Raw genomic sequence first — 17,362 nt, 5'->3', positions numbered from 1 at the left:
AACTATGGTGTTGGAGAATATTCTTGAGAGTCCCTTGGACTACAAGGAGATCAAACCAGTCCATCCTAAAGGAAATCAATCCTGAATATTCATTGGAAGGATTGATGCTGAAGCTGAAGCTCCAATACTTTGGACACCTGATGGGAAGAACTGACTCATTAGAAAAGACCCTGATGTTGGGGAAAATTGAAGGCGGGAGGAGAAGGGGACAACAGAGGATGAAATGGTTGGATGGCATCACTGACTCGATGGACATGAGTTTGAGCAAGTTCCAGGAGTTGGTGATGTACAGAGAAGCCTGGCCTGCTGCAGTGCATGGGGTCACAAAGAATCAGTCGGACATGACTAAGCAACTAAGGAGATCAGAGCTGGGATTTCTTTGGAAGGAACGATGCTAAAGCTGAAACTCCAGTATTTTGCGAAGAGTTGACTCATTGGAAAAGACTCTGATGCTAAGAGGGATTGGGGGCAGGAGGAGAAGGGGATGACAGGATGAGATGGCTGGATGGCATCACTGACTCGATGGACGTGAGTCTGAGTGAACTCCAGGAGTTGGTGATGGACACGGAGGCCTAGCGTGCTGCGATTCATGGGGTCGCAAAGAGTCAGACATGACTGAGCGACTGAACTGAACTGAACTGAACTGAAGCAACTAAACTGAACTGATACACAGAGTTCAGTTCAGTCACTCAGTCATATCCGACTCTTTGCAACCCCATGGACTGCAGCACGCCAGGCCTCCTGTCCATTACCAACTCCTGGAGTTTACTCAAACTCATGCCCATTGAGTCAGTGATGCCATCCAACCATCTCAAACTCTGTGGTCCCCTTCTCCTCCTGCCTTCAATCTTTCCCAACATCAGGGTCTTTTCAAATGAGTCAGCTCTTCGCATCAGGTGGCCAAAGTATTGGAGTTTCAGCTTCAACATCAGTCCTTCCAATGAACATTCAGGACTGATTTCCTCTAGGATGGACTGGCTGGATCTCCTTGCAGTCCAAGGGACTCTCAAGAGTCTTCTCCAACACCACAGTTCAAAAGCATCAATTCTTCGGCACTCAGCTTTCTTTATAGTCCAGCTCTCACATCCATACATGACTACTGGAAAAACCATAGCCTTGACTAGATGGACCTTTGTTGGCAAAGTAATGTCTCTGCTTTTTAATATGCTGTCTGGGTTGGTCATAACTTTCCTTCCAAGGAGAGGCATCTTTTAATTTCATGGCTGCAGTCACCATCTGGAGTGATTTTGGAGCCCAAAAAAAATAAAGTCTGCTACTGTTTGCACTGTTTCTCCATCTATTTGCCATGAAGTGATGGGACCAGATGCCATGATGTTTATTTTCTGAATGTTGAGGTTTCAGCCAACTTTTTCACTCTCCTCTTTCACTTTCATCAAGAGGCTCTTTAGTTCTTCTTCACTTTCTTCCATACACAGAAGAACTGGATAAAAAAGCTCTAAATGACCTGGATAACCATGATAGTGTGATCACTGACCTAGAGCCAAACATCCTGAAGTGTGAAGTCAGGTGGGCCTTAGGAAGCATCACTGTGAACAAAGCTAATGGAGGTAATAGTATCCCAGCTGAACTGGAATGATGCTGTTAAAGTGTTACACTCTAAGCCAGCAAATTTGGAAAACTTTGCAGCGGCCACAGGCCTGGAAAAGGTCAATTTTCATTCCAATCCCAAAGAAAGGCAATGCCAAAAAATGTTCAAATTACTGTACAATTGCACTAATTTCAATGGTAGCAAGATTATGCTCAAAATCCTATGCAGTAGACTTCAGCAGTACGTGAGTCGAGAACTTCCAGATATACAAGCTGGAATTATAAAAGGTGGAGGAACCAGAGATCAAATTGCCAACATTTGTTGGACCATGAAGAAAGCAACGGAATTCAAATAAAACATCTGCTTCATTGACTATGCTAAATCCTTTGACTGTGTGGTTCACAACAAACTGTGGAATATTCTTAATGAGATAGGAGTACCAGACCACATTACCTGCCTCCTGAGAAACCTGTATGCAGGTCAAGAAGCAACAATTAGAACTGGACATGGAACAATGGACTGGTTCCAAATTAGGAAAGGAGTATGTCAAGGGTGTATATTGTCACCCTGCTTATTTAACTTATGTGCATCGTACGAAATGCTGGGCTGGGTGACTCACAAGCTGGAATCAAGATGGGCACGTGGATGGACATGAGTTTGAGCAAACTCTGGGAGATGGTGAAGGACAAGGAAGCCTAGCATGCCTAGCATATGACCATGGGGTCGCAAAGAGAGGGGCATGAGTTAGTGACTGAACAACAGGAACAAATTATTAATGACCTGTATCTCTTATGTACTTAAGATAAAACTACATGTTATATGACTCAAAAAGAAACTATTTTGTTCTGGTTGTTTTTTTTTTTTTTTAATTTTCAAACCAGAAAATGTCCTTACTATTTTATGGGCAAATGTAATAATACCTATGTATAGATATTCTTTTTAAAATCAATTCTATTTATAATATGCATACAATAAAATGCATCAAAGTATACATTTCAATTCAATGCCTTTTATTGTATGCAAATTATACTTCAATAAATGTGATTTTTTTATGTCAAGAATTGTCATAATTTGTTGCCTATTGCTAAAGTAGTTCATAGAAGGTCAAGAAAAGTCAGTAGAAAGGGATGGATGCATTGGGAAGGCACAGAAAATAAATAGCTAGGTGGACCTGGGAGGGTAAAACGTTTAAAGTACAAGAGATTTAGAAGAGATCATTTTTTAAGACTTTTTGCCTTTAAAGTTAAGATGCTGAATTTAATATCAGGAACTCTGCAGCATTTTTGAGGAGGGGACTAAAAATGAGAGAAAAGAAAGTTTTGCTCTGTAGAGTCTACCTTATGAGCCTCACTTTCCTCCTGGTCTGTCTGCCTTTTTTCATGTAGACACCTGTATTTGCCACAATGCTCTCATCCAGTGACTTTGCATCTGCTTCTTGGGAGCTTGTGGTCCGAGTTGATCATCCAAATGAAGAGGAGCAGAAGGACATCACACTGAGAGTGTCTGGAGACCTGCACATTGGGGGAGTGATGCTCAAGTTAGTGGAACAGATAAGTAAGTTGCTGCTTATTTATGATTTCTCTACATTTGAAACCCTCTATGTTGCATCATCACTGAATGACTAAACTAGGCTGTCTATCTAAGTTTTTCTGATCATCCATCTTGCAATGGCCCCTTTCTTCAGGAAGAAGAGAAGTGGGGAGCCCTAAAGGAGCCCAAACAACCCCCGACCCCCTCTGTCAAAACTTGAGTCTTTGGTAGCAAACTGAAGCTCCCCAGTAGGTGTAATAACCTATTTGCACTGGAATGAGGTCACCCTCTATGGTGACATCTAGGGTAATGTTAGACCACACCTGGGGCCTTAGACTGTTATGTGATTTTTTGTCAATGCTTGATTGCTCTGTGAGCAAGCAGCCTGGTGCCAGTGTCCTTACCCACCGTTTGCTACTAGCCCTTGTTTAAACAAGGAAAGAAGTCTTCAGGGTCAGAGTACTTCACATCAGGAGTCAACATGATGGACCTAGAATTTAATAATGTTTTATTTTCTTTGCATTTATTTTTTTGTCTTCTATTTAAGACCACAGATGTTGGCTTTTCACTTATACTAGTGATATAAAGTATTTTTAAGTTGTCTTCATTGGAATATAATATACATACAAAAAGTGCAATTATCAGAAGTGTGTAGTTCAGTGAATTTTCACAAAGTCATATAACCACCACCCAGATCAAGATATAAAACAGTACCTGTTCCCCCACCCAAGTCCCACGTCTGACACCTCCCAGCCACTGTCCCACTAAGGGTAGCTATTACCCTGAATTGTTACTCCAAAGGAATAATTTTACTTGTTTTCAAACTGTATATACATGGAATTACACAGGATAATATACCCTCAAGCATCTGCTTTCTTTCATGCCACATTATGTCTGTGAGATTTATCCATTTTATTGCATATAGTTTGGGTTCTTTGATTCTCATTGCTGTATAATATTCCATTATATGATTTTTTTTTCCCACAATTTATCCATTTACCTGATGGTTTATGGATATTGGGTTCTTTACATATGGGGGCTTTTATAGATAGTACCTGTCTTAGGTAAGTATAGGCATTTCTGTTGGGCATATAGATCAGGGAAAATTTACTGAATCATAGGACTTTCCAAAATAGTTACAGCATTACAGCATTTATGCCACACTGTGCTGTGCACAGTCGCTTCAGTCATGTCTGACTCCTGTGACCCCGTGGACTGTAGCCCACCAGGCTCCTCTGTCTATGGGATTCTCCAGGCAAGAATACTGGAGTGGGTTGCCATGCCCTCCTCCAGGGAATCTTCCCAGCCCAAGGACTGAACCCACATCTCCTGCATTGCAGGAAGATTCTTTACCACGGAACCACAGGGGAAGCCTACAGCATTTATACTTCTACTAATAGCACTAAGAGAAAGGTTTTCTAATTTAAAAAGAGAGAAAGAGGGAGAAGCCATTTTTTAAGTAAAAGTACTGATGGCTCTTAATTTAGCAAAATAAAAGATTGAATATGACTCTAACATTGGCAAAGGGGAAAGATTCAATCTTGATGCCAAGGGGCATTGAAGAAGTGGAAGGGTTCAGTGTTGATGCTACCATTGAGAGATAAAATATTCAGCTCTGATTTTAGTGTTATCAATTTTGGAAACTGGTAATGCAGTGATCCTGATAAGAGGTGGACATTCCTGAGAAGGGTGAAATGTAAACTTCTCAGTAGTTCTGTGTACACTTTGACTGGAAGCTTTTGATATTCCCTTGTGAGCTGGTGTCTGAAGGATTCATCTATTTTCCCTCATTGTGGTGGTGATGTTGGTGGTGTGTGGGCTTCTCTAGTTGTAGCACATGGGCTTAGTTGCCCCACAGCAGGTGGGTTCTTAGTTCCCTGACCAGGGATCAAACCCAGGTGCCCTGCATTGAAAGAGGAATTCTTAACCACCAGACCACCAGGGACCTGGAAGGATCCATTTCTATTCGAGAAATCATCTTGATTAAACAAAGCCTTGCTTCTGGCCTTCCCAGAAAGGACCATGGCACTGAGGGACTTGGGAGAAGAAAACTTTAGCATTTCATCGTGAATAAAAGTTGTAAATTTCTGTTCCTTCCATAGTATTTAAATATAAAGACGGTAAGATTCAGTCGGTCTTCTAGCTGCCTTGTCTTAGGGACTTTGACAAGAAGCCAAGAATGATGGAGGCTTGGGTTGTAGGAAGAGATGAGTGTGGAAGACCAGCATTGGCTTTGGTTTTGCACATGCAGGACTTGACTCCAGGGTGCAAGTGCTTGTTCTCACTTTACTGCGCTCTGCTCTCTATTCTTGCAGACATAGCCCAGGACTGGTCAGACTTTGCCCTTTGGTGGGAACAGAAACATTGCTGGCTTCTGAAAACACACTGGACTCTAGACAAATGTGGGGTCCAGGCAGACGCAAAGCTTGTCTTTACCCCTCAGCATAAAATGCTTCGCCTCCGCCTGCCAAACATGAAGACAGTGCGACTGCGAGTCAGCTTCTCGACTGTGGTCTTCAGAGCTGTCAGCGACATCTGCAGAGCCCTGAGTGAGTCCCCTCAGGCGGGCACCTCTGCCCTCTGTACTCTCAGCAAAAGAGGATGGGAAAATACATGCACTTCTGCCCACAACTGGTTGGCTTTACATCCCTTATTAGGGGCACAGTTTTCAAGCCCAGTTCTGGGGACTTTAGCCATTTAAGTGAAGTTAAACCAGATGGAACATTATCAGAATAAATCAGGTTCATTTTCCCAAAGCTTAAAGCTATTTCAAAAGAGACTTGTAAACAGAAAAGACAACTCCATTAAGATTTCCACCCCAAAACTCATTTCCCTAAGCCATACTGAAATTGTTATATTGAAGACAAACAAAGAGAGTTCCATTAAATTATTATCACCATAAAGCTGATATGTCTATGTTGTTCTTGAGATAATGGTGATGCAGTATCTTAATTGCTTCCCTAACACTTGGCTCCAGTAAATAACTCTGTCCATAAGCATCATTTGTGGAGTTTATTTTAAGCAGAAAAGTACACTTAATTATGGATCAAAAATTTTAACAGCCTTTAGGGACAACACTGCCCAAACCATTTCTTCTTTCTGGGACTTCCATAATAGCAGCAAACTCTGGGTCAGGAAGTATATTTTTTTTTTAAGTGTGTAGGTATATTCTTGAGTTCCAAGGCTAATATTTAGGATTTGAACACAGTATACACACTATGTGAGTGGGTGATCTATCTTCCCCATTAAACTGTAAACTGCTTATTCATTCCTTCAGAAAATATATATTTTGACTTGGCAGGCACAATGGTGAGTGCTAGAGATTGGTTAGCAATAAAAATAATCCAAACCCTCTGCCCTCTCTGAGCTTCCATTGTAGCATACAGAGACAGAAAATAAATCATGTAAAAAATAAGATGTTAAAAGGGGGTAGGTAATGGAGGAAAAAAGGGAAAAAGTCTAATAATGTACACAGTATTGAGAGTGCCAGTAATGAGTGGTGCAGGCTGGTTAGGTATTATATAGGATGAAGACAGCCGTTTCTTGAGCATGTCTGTTCCTAATACTTAGCACAATGCCCGACACATATCACCTGCTTAGTAACTGTTTGCTGACCAGACAAATGATTGGAAGCTTCCATTACAAAAGGTAAGTTCCAGAATTTTTCCTTGATGCATGGTGAGCAAATGATAGAAGCACAAGGTACCTGGCTTTCAATAATATTCTAATGAAAATTTGAAAACAGTAAATGAGTAAATAAAATGTACATTTCAGACACCACAGTGGACTAGAAACACACATTATGGCTGGGGTCAAAAACTTGAAGTTTTTAAATAAACAGAAGCATTCATACATTCTTTTCTTTCCAGATTACACCTTCATGGTAACTCTAAATGACTCAACTTGGCATTTCTAATAATCACTTTTTTTTTTGGCCAAGATGCATAGCATGTAGGATCATAGTTCCTCAATGAGGGATTGAACTTTGAACCTATGCCCCCTGCAATGAAAGTTCCAAGACCTAACCACTGAACCTCCAGGGAATTTCCTAATAATCGCTTTTTATATCTGACCAACTGAACTTAAATCTAGCAATAAGATGATTTTTTTTTTCTCTCAAAGAAAAGACAAGATACAAACCTTGGGCTTAGGTATCAGTGAGGTTTTTGTTTTGTTTAGTTACTAATGCTTGCACTGGAAATTTTTATTCGTCTCCTGGTTTTGTGTATAAATTATGCATTTGGAATGGTTACAGGTGTGTGTTGCAACCTGACAGTCAGGCTTGTTTACTGGCAGCTCAACTGCCAGATTCAACCTCAGCTGAACTAAGAGGTGGGGATACCTGTGGAATTAGTGCATTTACCTCCAGGAAAGCTGCCCAGAGATTCTAACATCCACATTCCTTGATTTTTACCTGGGATCATAACAGCCCAGTGTACAATCAGTTCTGATTGGAAATGGCAATTAGAAGTATATTTGAGTAATGGAGGACAGTGGGGACTATCTTCTTAGCTTGAGTTTTCCAGAAGAAGACCTGAGATAAGAATTCAAGTATAAATATTATTTATTTAGAAGGTTATGCCAGGAAACACTGGCTGGGAGTGGTAAAGTGAGACTGGGAAGAGAAGGCCACTAATAAGCGAGTGTCACTAATCAGCTCACACCATGGACAGCTGGGGCCCTCTGGGAAGCGGTGTGGTCATGCCTTGGAGCTGTGCAACCAAGGGGTGAGGGACCTGGGGTGTAAATATACCATTCCACCAGTCACTGAGTCATTGAGGGCTGCTCTTGGGGAGTGTTAACTCTCTGAACTCATGTGACCTGTTGCATCTCTGTCTGGGGAGTGAGGACTCTGGCATCCAGAGCAGGCCCTTGGATAAAGAGATACATCCTAGCTACCACTGGAAGGAGGTCAGAGTGCACCAAAATGGGGAGGGCCAGGAGATGGTCAAGGTGCCTAGGATGTCTGTCACAGGGATGGAAGAAGCCACTGGGCAGAGAAAGGCTCTGAGGGCCACTGGCCCATAAAGAAAAAGATGGAGTCCTTGCTGGTTGCTTAAAAACCTAAAAACAGAAAAGGAAGGGAGAAAGGAAAGAAGGAAGGAGGGAGGGGGAAACTGCTAGTAAGTAAATGATACAAGAACAGTGGAACACTAGGAAAGGTTTAAGGGGGTGGTGAGCATGGGAAGGGGCCACCATACTAGCATTGAATATGTTTGAAATAGTTTCACAATAGATTTAAAAACAAACTAGAAATTTCCTAGAATGAATCTCCCTCCACTGTTTGATCTCCACACACCCATTTTGGGGGTCACTGATCTTCAATTTCTTCAAAAGGAATGTCATTTAGTTCCATTTACTTCTCAGGAATTTTTTGAGAAATGGTTTCAAATGACCAACATGACTCAAAGTCTTAGAAGGAATTTTCTTTTTACTTCTTGCTTTTCTTTTTTCTTTTTTATATTTATTTTTAGATATTAGAAGAGCAGAAGAACTGTCGTTATTAAAGCCTTCAGGTGAATATTTTAAAAAGAAGAAGAAGAAAGACAAAAATAATAAGGAGCCCATAATTGAAGATATTTTAAACCTGGAGGGTTCTCCAACAATTTCAGGTCCATCTGGTAAGATTCATGATAGATGTTTCATTATTTTAATTTATTATTAAATCCAAGAATTTCTTAAGTCCCAAGAACTCTCCTCCCCTCTACTTAGCCTTTCCTCCTCTCTCCCTAAACAAGGACTAAAATTAAGGATTTCAGTGATAAGGAAAGAATCCAACTAATTTTAGAACTGAAAATTTTTAATAAGGTATGTTATATAGCTCATTATTTTAATTGTATATATTATGTTGCTGATGAATGAAAAACTTTAGCAGAATTGACCATGAATTTGTGGGATAAGGAAATTTGTTAGATCATTCAAATATACTTCTCTTCCTGATTCTACCTTCACATGACTCTTTTCTGAACTCAATTTAAATCTTGCATTGGGTATGTAACAGGAGAGGCAGTAAAAACTCTAAAAAAGTGTCATCCTTTTATTTTTACAGACATACTCAGAGATACTGCAGACCGCTGTAATAAAGCGAGTTGCATAAAATTTTTTTTTGTTTCCCAGCACATATAAAAGTTATGTTTACACTATATTGCTACCATTAAGAGTGCAATAGCAGTATGTCTTTTTAAAATGTACATACCTTAATTTAAAATATTTTATTGCTAAAAATGCTAACATCATCTGAGCATTCAGCAAGTCATAGTAGTAAAATAAAAGATCACTGATCACAGTGACAAATATAATAGTGATGAAAAAAAGGTTGAAATATTGGAGGAGTTACCAAAATGTAACAGAGTCACAAAGTTAAAAAGAAAAAAAGTTAAAAAACAAAAAACATATCATCGAAGCATAGTGCAATGAGATATGCCTGTATATAAGAATGAATCTCTACCTTGCTTGCAACACTGAGAGTTTCTTGCATAGTACATTCCAGTACAAAGAATGAAAGGGATTATTATAGTTCCCTTATGCAAATTAGAGTCAGATGATTTATAAACCATCAACTAGCTAAATTCTTTAAATTGGTAAGCATTGCAATTTAAGAGATTTGCCCAAAAATAAAGTATATGCATATATTCTGTGAGAGCTCCAGTTTTCTAATAGTGCCAGAATGCACTACTGATATAAAAAATTTTGAATTATTGAGAAGAAAATAGTCCTACATTTGTCTGGGTTGATTTTGGAAGTTTTTACAGCCTATGAGTTTCCTAGCTTTCCAGGAACTAAATACTCAGACTGGAGTTTTACCTGTGTTTAACTTCTGCCATCATTCATCTGATTTTTCTAAATAATACAAACATTTAAGTTCAAAATCCATTTTAGTACAAGCAGTGTTGTTCTAAAGATTCTTATCCCAAATCTCATATCCTAGTTCGTACTTTCCTTTGCTTTGCAGTAAGTCCTGGCTTATACAGTAAAACCATGACCCCCACTTATGACCCCATAAACGGAACGCCAGCATCGTCCACAATGACTTGGTTCAGTGACAGCCCTCTGGCAGAACAGAACTGCAGCATCCTGGCATTCAGCCAGCCCCCACAATCACCAGAAGCACTTGCTGATATGTACCAGTCTCGGTCTCTGGCTGACAAAGCCAAGCTTAACTCAGGGTAAGGACGTGACTTGTTTTACTTCTCTGTGAACTGATGTTAATGTAGGAAGAGAGATGCTGCGGAGATGAGGCAGGGAGGGGTTGTTCAGTTCTCAAGTCAGCACACCTAGGAATTGTATACTATTCACAAAGGTCAGCACTGATTTTAGCAACAAAAAAGACAAAATGTAGCCATTTGTCATTTCAATACATTTAAAGTGTGACAACATTTACACATTGAGTTAACTCAATGGTTTACTGGCTAGTGAATGCTAATTCTTTGTTCGGACACGTGTGCAAATTTTATGGGATGTAGATCAGCTTATAAGTGGGCTGGTCCCCTCTGTGGCAGCAGGGGAGACCCAAGTGGCCCTGCTGTCTTTTGTAGAGCACCCCTTTTCCATTCTACATTCCAATTAGTGAGTCCTTAAGCTTTGAAGTAGTCTCAGAAAATACAGTCAAACTATTTCTCAAACCACCACTTATTTCACTCACTGTTTTCCAAGTAAAGTCCCATTTGTTAGCATTCCACTCCCCCAGATCCTAGTTCATACTCTTCTTTGATCCAGTGAGATCAGACCCCATGTATGTCCATCTGTCTGTCCCTCTGTGCTCTCATGCTCCCCATCCCCCCAACGTGCATGTTCATTCCTGTGTCGCTGCCTTGCCTCCAGCTTTCCTTCTGCTCCATGACCCTCTCCTTCCCTCCTGCTCTACTGGCCTGTCCCTGTTTGTCCCATAAGGCCCAGCCACTTCCAGTCTTCTCAGAAGATCAATCACTCCCTCAAGTCCTGTTCTACTACTCCAGTGTCACCTTGTTTCTTTAATATGAGGCTTGGTTACCCCACTGACTGTCAGTTCCTTTCGGATGGAGACTGCATCTTGGTTATTCTTATTCTCCAACATGGGAATATATGATTATATAATAGAATATTTTATATATAAATGAATAAAATCAATTTATATAAACATATATAAAATACATAAAACATATAAACTGATCTTCTATATATTCATATATAGAAGTTCAAGCCATTTTCAGTGGTATTGGAGGGCCCTCATTCCCACCTCATTCATTGTTAACTTTTATTCTCTCCTCATCATTACCCAGTATTTATCTCTCAGACTCTAGAACTGTGCTACCCAGTACAGGAGTCACCAGCAGCATGTGGACATTTACATTTATGTTTGAATATAATTAAAATTAAAACATGGCACTGCTGCTGCTGCTGCTAAGTCGCTTCAGTCGTGTCCGACTCTGTGGGACCCCATAGACGGCAGCCCACCAGACTCCCCTGTCCCTGGGATTCTCTAGGCAAGAACACTGGAGTGGGTTGCCATTTCCTTCTCCAATGCAAGAAAGTGAAAAGTGAAAGTGAAGTTGCTCAGTCGTGTCCGACTCTTCATGACCCCATGGTCTGCAGCCTACCAGGCTCCTCTGTCCATGGAATTTTCCAGGCAAGAGTACTGGAGTGGGGTGCCATTGCCTTCTCCAAAACATGGCACTAGGCACATCTAAATCTTCAGTAGCCTCATGCGGCTAGTGGCTATTCAATTGGACTGGGCAATGTAGAAGATTTCCACAGTTACAGAAAGTTCTAGACAATAAGATAAAGCCACTTTGGCGTCAGATCACCTGGTGTGGAAATGGTCAGCAGTCAGCAAGTGCACACAGCACAAGTAGGTGCAGCAGTCAGCAACTCAGATTCTCCTTCTGGCTCCACCAGGAGGCACAGGACCTTGAACATGTCACTTACTGTTACTGAGGCTCATTTTCGTCACTCTAAAGTCAGTGAGAAAATACCTAAATACAAAAAAGCACTTAGAAAGCTGTGTGATAAAATGGAGGCACACGCTACTATCAAGTCATCTCCTTTACTGGGTTTAGATTATGTTATTTACCCAGACTTTGTTCAAGGGTATACATTTACATGTATACAAATGCATACATTTACATGTATATGTATATATATGTATATATATATCATATTATATAATACTAAAATATGTGTGTAAAATTGATTGACTTTTAAAACTTATCTTGTTGTTTTCTAGTTGGCTAGACTCCTCACGTTCCCTTATGGAACAAGGCATCCAGGAGGATGAGCAGCTGCTGTTACGATTTAAATACTACACTTTCTTTGACTTGAATCCCAAAGTAAGATACTTTTTCTCTGTTCTCTCTCTCTTTTTTAAATGTGAATGCATAGAAATGTAAAAGTGAATCATTTAGTTACCAAAATTCAGATTAATTCTTGTAACCTTCTGTTTAGCTCTGCAGGGTTAGACTAATAAGTGTATACTGGTCTCTGGATTTTCCTGTTGGTTTCTAGTGGGAATGGTGAGCTTCCCCTGAGTTAGGGGAGTCTCTAAGGACCTTCCAGAGAAGGCAATGGCACCCCACTCCAGTACTCGTGCCTGGAAAATCCCATGAATGGAGGAGCCTGGTAGGCTGCAGTCCATGGGGTCGCTAGGAGTCAGACACGACTGAGCGACTTCACTTTCACTTTTCACTTTCTTGCATTGGAGAAGGAAATGGCAACCCACTCCAGTGTTCTTGCCTGGAGAATCCCAGGGATGGGGGAGCCTAGTGGGCTGCCTTCTCTGGGGTCGCACAGAGTTGGACACGACTGAAGCGACTTAGCAGCAGCAGCAGCTAAGGACCTTCATGCATGGCATGTCCTGTCCTTCTCCACAGGGACCCAGAATAAGAAGAGAGTGAGTGGCTCACAAGCATGAAGCCAGAGCCCTTCATGCTTAAAAAAGGAGTTGTCAGGGCCAGGTTGAGAGGCATAGGAGTTCTGGCGAAGAAGCCAGGACCCCATGATAGCACACACTTGGCTCCCCACCACAGTGCTGAATGAGTCTTGATTGGTGAGACAGAGGGGTCACCTGGATCAATAAAGAGCCCAGCTGGTTGTCAACTCCCATATTAAGTGCACATCCCCTCCCTGAAGTTTCCCAGGACAGCTGAGTGATGAAACAAGGCCTCTGAATGTCTGCCCTTTCTTTGCCCCAGCTCTCCCTTTGTAGAGCTGTGAACCAGCACTTAAAATGGCCCAAAGTAGAAAATACAAACTGGTCACCTGAGTGCACAGACGGATTGTATTATTTCCACCCCAGTACCATGCTGGCTGCTTTTGTCCAATTACCAAAGGGCTGCTCTTCGAGGAGCCTGCTCCAAGTCGCCTTCTGTGCCCATCCTTTCCTCGTGCATGGCAGTGTCTCTGTCTCTTGTGCCACTGTCTTCTCCTTAGTCCTCAATTTAAATCTGGTCTCCAGAGGCCTTCTGGGCTCACTGCTTCTCTAACTGGTGTCTTCTTTAAAATAAGCCCTATTTCTTGTCCTTCTGTGGAGCTCTTGCTCAGTCTTTGGTTGAGATCCAGCTTTCTGCCCCTGGACCTGGCTTGTATCTGGAGTGCATCACTTCCATCAAATCATGGTAAGAAAGCAAATTTTGGTTCTTCTTTGATTAAATCTTGAGGAGAAATCACTATTACAGCTTTTATTAACCAATTGTTTTAATTTTCCTAAACACCAGGAAGGGCAATGTGAATTATACAGCTATTAGGATTTTCTTTTAGTGTTGCCTATTAGAACCAAATCTTTTTTTTTTAATATTTATTTATTTTAATTGTTGATGATTGGTTACAATGTTGGTTTGATTTCTGTTATACATCAACATGAATTAACCATAGGTGTACATACGTCCCCTCCCTTTTGAATCTCCCTCCCACCTCCCGCCCATTCTCACCCCTCTAAGCTGTTACAGAGCCCAGTTTGAGTTCCCTGAGTCATACAGCAAATTCCCATTGGCTGTCTATTTATATATGTCAGTGTATGTGCATCCATGCTACCCTCTCCATTTATCTCACCCTTTCCTTCTTCTCCCCCACCCTTGTCCATAAGTCTGTTCTCTGTGTCTGCATCTCCATTGTTGCTCTGTGAACGGATTCGTCAGTATTGTCCTTCTAGATTCCATATATATATGTTAATATATGATATTTGCTTTTCTCTTTCTGACTTCCTTCACTCTGTGTAATAGGGTCTAGATTCCTCTACCTCATTAGAACTGACTCACATGCATCCCTTTATATGACTGAGAAATATTCCATTGTATATATGTACCACTACCTCTTTATCCGTTCACCTGTCAATGGATATCTAGGTTGCTTCCATGTCTTGGCTATTGTAAATAGTGCTGCAATGAATACTGGGGTACATGTGTCTTTTTCAGTTCTGTTTTCTTCAGGGTATATGCCTAGAAGTGATATTGCTGGGTCATTTGGTAGTTTTATTCCTAGTTTTTTTAAGAAATCTCCATACTGTCTTCCACAGTGGCTGTAACAATTTACATTCCTACCAGCAGTGTAGGAGAGTTCCCTTTTCTCCACACCATCTCCAGCACTTGTTGTTTGTGGATTTTTTAATTATGGCCATTCTGTCTGAGATGAAGTGATATCTCATTGTAGTTTTGATTTGCATTTCTCTAATAATGAGTGATGTTGAACATCTCTTCATATGTTTATTAGCCATCTATGTATGTTTTCTTTGGAGAAATGTCTGTTTAGGTCTTTTGTGCACTTTTTGATTGGGTTGTTTGTTTTTCTGGTATTAAGTTGTATGAGTTGTATATTTTGGAAATTAATTCTTTGTCAGTTATTTTGTTTGCTATTATTTTATCCCATTCTGTGGATTGTCTTTTCACCTTGTTTTTAGTTTCCTTTGCTGTGCAGAAGCTTTTAAGTTTAATTAGGTCCCATTTATTTATCTTTGTTTTTATTTCTATTATTCTAAGAGGTGGGTCATAAAAGGATCTTGCTATGATTTATGTCATACGGTGTTCTGCCTGTTATCTTCTAAGAGTTTTATAGTTTCTAGTCTTACATGTAGGTCTTCAGTCCATTTCAAGTTTATCTTTGTGTATGGTGTTACTAAATGTTCTAATTTCATTCTTGTGTAGTTGTCCAGTTCTTCCAGCACCACTTATTGAAGAGACTGTCTTTTTCACATTGTGTATTCTTGCCTCCTTTGTCAAAGATAAGTGCCCGTATGTGTGGATTTATCTCTGGGCTTTTTTTCCTGTTCCATTGGTCTATACTTCTATTTTTGAGCCAATATCTTACTGTCTTGATGACTGTAGCTCTGTAGTATAGTCTGAAATCAAACAAGTTGATTCCTCCAGCTCCATTCTTCTTTCTCAAGATTGCTTTGACTATTCGGAGTCTTGTATTTCCATACAGAATTGTGAAGTGTTTTGTTCTAGCTCTGTGGAAAATGTCATTGGTAATTTGATAGGGACTGCATTGAATCTGTAGATTGCTTTTGGTAGTGTAGTCATTTTCACAATATTGATTCTTCCAACCCAGGAGCATGGAATATCCCTCCATATGTTTATGTCGTCATGATACTGTACATAGAAAACCCTAAAGACACTATCAGAAAATTACTAGAACTAATTAGTGAATTTGGTAAAGTCACAGGATACAAAATCAATAAACAGAAATCACTTGCATTCCTATATACTAACAATGAAAAATCAGAAAGAGAAATTAAGGAATCAATCCCATTTACCATTGCAACTAAAAGAATAAAATACCTAGGAATAAACCTACCTAAGGAGACAAAAGAGCTATATACAGAAAACTATAAGACACTGATGACAGAAATCGAAGAACCAAATCTTTACATTTTCTATGACCTCAATTTTTAGTCTCATTCCTGACTCAACTTACTCTTTCCTTGCCTAGTTTCTAGGTAGCTTATTCTACCTTGTTGTATGCTAGGTATTCTAATACATAAGGTTTTTTCTGAAATCTGATAACACACAAATAAAGCATATTTATGCATTTTCTAATTGCTAAGTCAGGAACGTGGCTCCATCTTATCTGTTCAGACTTGTACCCCTGTTGTTTATTTTTTCATTTATTTATCAAACAACTACTGTGTGCCAAGGGCTTCCCAGGTGGCTCAGTGGTAAAGGATCTGCTGCCAATGCAGGAAATGGTCCCTGGGGTCAGGACAGTCCCCTGGAGAAGGAAATGGCAACCCAACTCCAGTATTTTTACCTGGAAAATCCCATGGATGGAAGAGCCAGACAGGCTACAGTACATGGGGTTGCACGGAGTCGGACATGACTTAGCAACTAAACAACAAACAACAACTGTGTGCCAAGAGCTAAGATAGCAGCTGAGGACCCAAAACTGCTGGACAGTAGAATAAGGTTTTCAAATTTATGAAATGAAACATAAGATTACAATAAGAAATAATTATATTGAACTACAGTAACCAAAATCTTTTCCAAAATGGATATAAGTAAATCTCTTTCATTAATTGAATAAATATATAGTGGCCATTCTCATAACTAGCTTAATATTGAAGTGGTGGTGATGCATGTGAGCATTATTCGAAAATAGCAACTGTGAGGAATATGAAAAATCTGTGATTCTGGTAGTCAGGAGTGCTCTATAATACTGTGGTTTGTTGCCTACATTCATTATGGATGGAAATGCTAAATTTCCATTAGGAGTTGGTGCAAATGGAGATGTAGTTTTTCCTCATCCAAGTTTATGGACTACCTGATTTAGACTCCCAGATTCAGAAACCCTGCCCTAGGATCACACTCAGGTCTTATTCCTTCTAGAATAAGAGCTTTTCTGTATTCTTGGTCATGCTGGCCCTTCCATTTTCTGAGCCACAACTGAGTGTGATTTCAGGACTCATACTTCTAATTGTACCACGTTCATGAATTTTCTCCACAAACTGCAGACTCCTTGAAAATAGGGAATACTTCTGATATATCCTTTGCCCTCCACCCCTACATGTTGCAAGGATGCTAGGAGAGTGATCCTTGGTCACTTGCTCTGTGATTGGATCAGCTAGGTCTTGAAGGTCCTCCTATCAGTTTCCTTGCCAGGAGATTCTGCATTAAATTCCTTGCTTTGGCAATTGAGCTCATTGCTGAAAATAAACTCAGTCATCTACTTCTAAAAAATGTCGGAAACATGTGAATGACATCACAGTCAAAAAATTCAGACATGTCAAATCATCAGCCTAAGTAAGCAAACATGGAAGAGCAGTGTTAAATATGTGTTGTCTAAGAAGTGGAAGATTATGAGACTTCCCTGATGGTCCAG

The 17,362-nt window shown here is 40.2% G+C and overlaps 1 protein-coding gene across 15 annotated transcripts in view; it reads left to right on the top strand.

Annotated features, from left to right (window-relative positions):
* Window positions 1–17,362, top strand: part of FERMT1 (FERM domain containing kindlin 1) — a 61,517-nt gene that overhangs the window by 8,477 nt on the left and 35,678 nt on the right. For all 15 annotated transcript variants that reach the window (XR_008701568.1, XM_055544272.1, XM_055544267.1 and 12 more), the window contains 5 exons: window positions 2,935–3,103; window positions 5,395–5,628; window positions 8,554–8,700; window positions 10,032–10,245; window positions 12,282–12,384. Coding sequence is in view for 14 of the 15 variants with exons in the window: in XM_055544272.1 (XP_055400247.1) it covers window positions 2,953–3,103; window positions 5,395–5,628; window positions 8,554–8,700; window positions 10,032–10,245; window positions 12,282–12,384 (849 nt within the window). In the remaining variant the exon portion in view is untranslated. The remainder of the gene's footprint in view (window positions 1–2,934; window positions 3,104–5,394; window positions 5,629–8,553; window positions 8,701–10,031; window positions 10,246–12,281; window positions 12,385–17,362) is intronic.

This window comes from Bubalus kerabau, chromosome 13 (assembly GCF_029407905.1).
Source record: "Bubalus kerabau isolate K-KA32 ecotype Philippines breed swamp buffalo chromosome 13, PCC_UOA_SB_1v2, whole genome shotgun sequence".
NCBI lineage: Eukaryota > Metazoa > Chordata > Mammalia > Artiodactyla > Bovidae > Bubalus > Bubalus kerabau.
The sequence above is the reverse complement of the archived record's forward strand: the minus strand, read 5'-3'. Positions and strand labels throughout refer to the sequence as shown.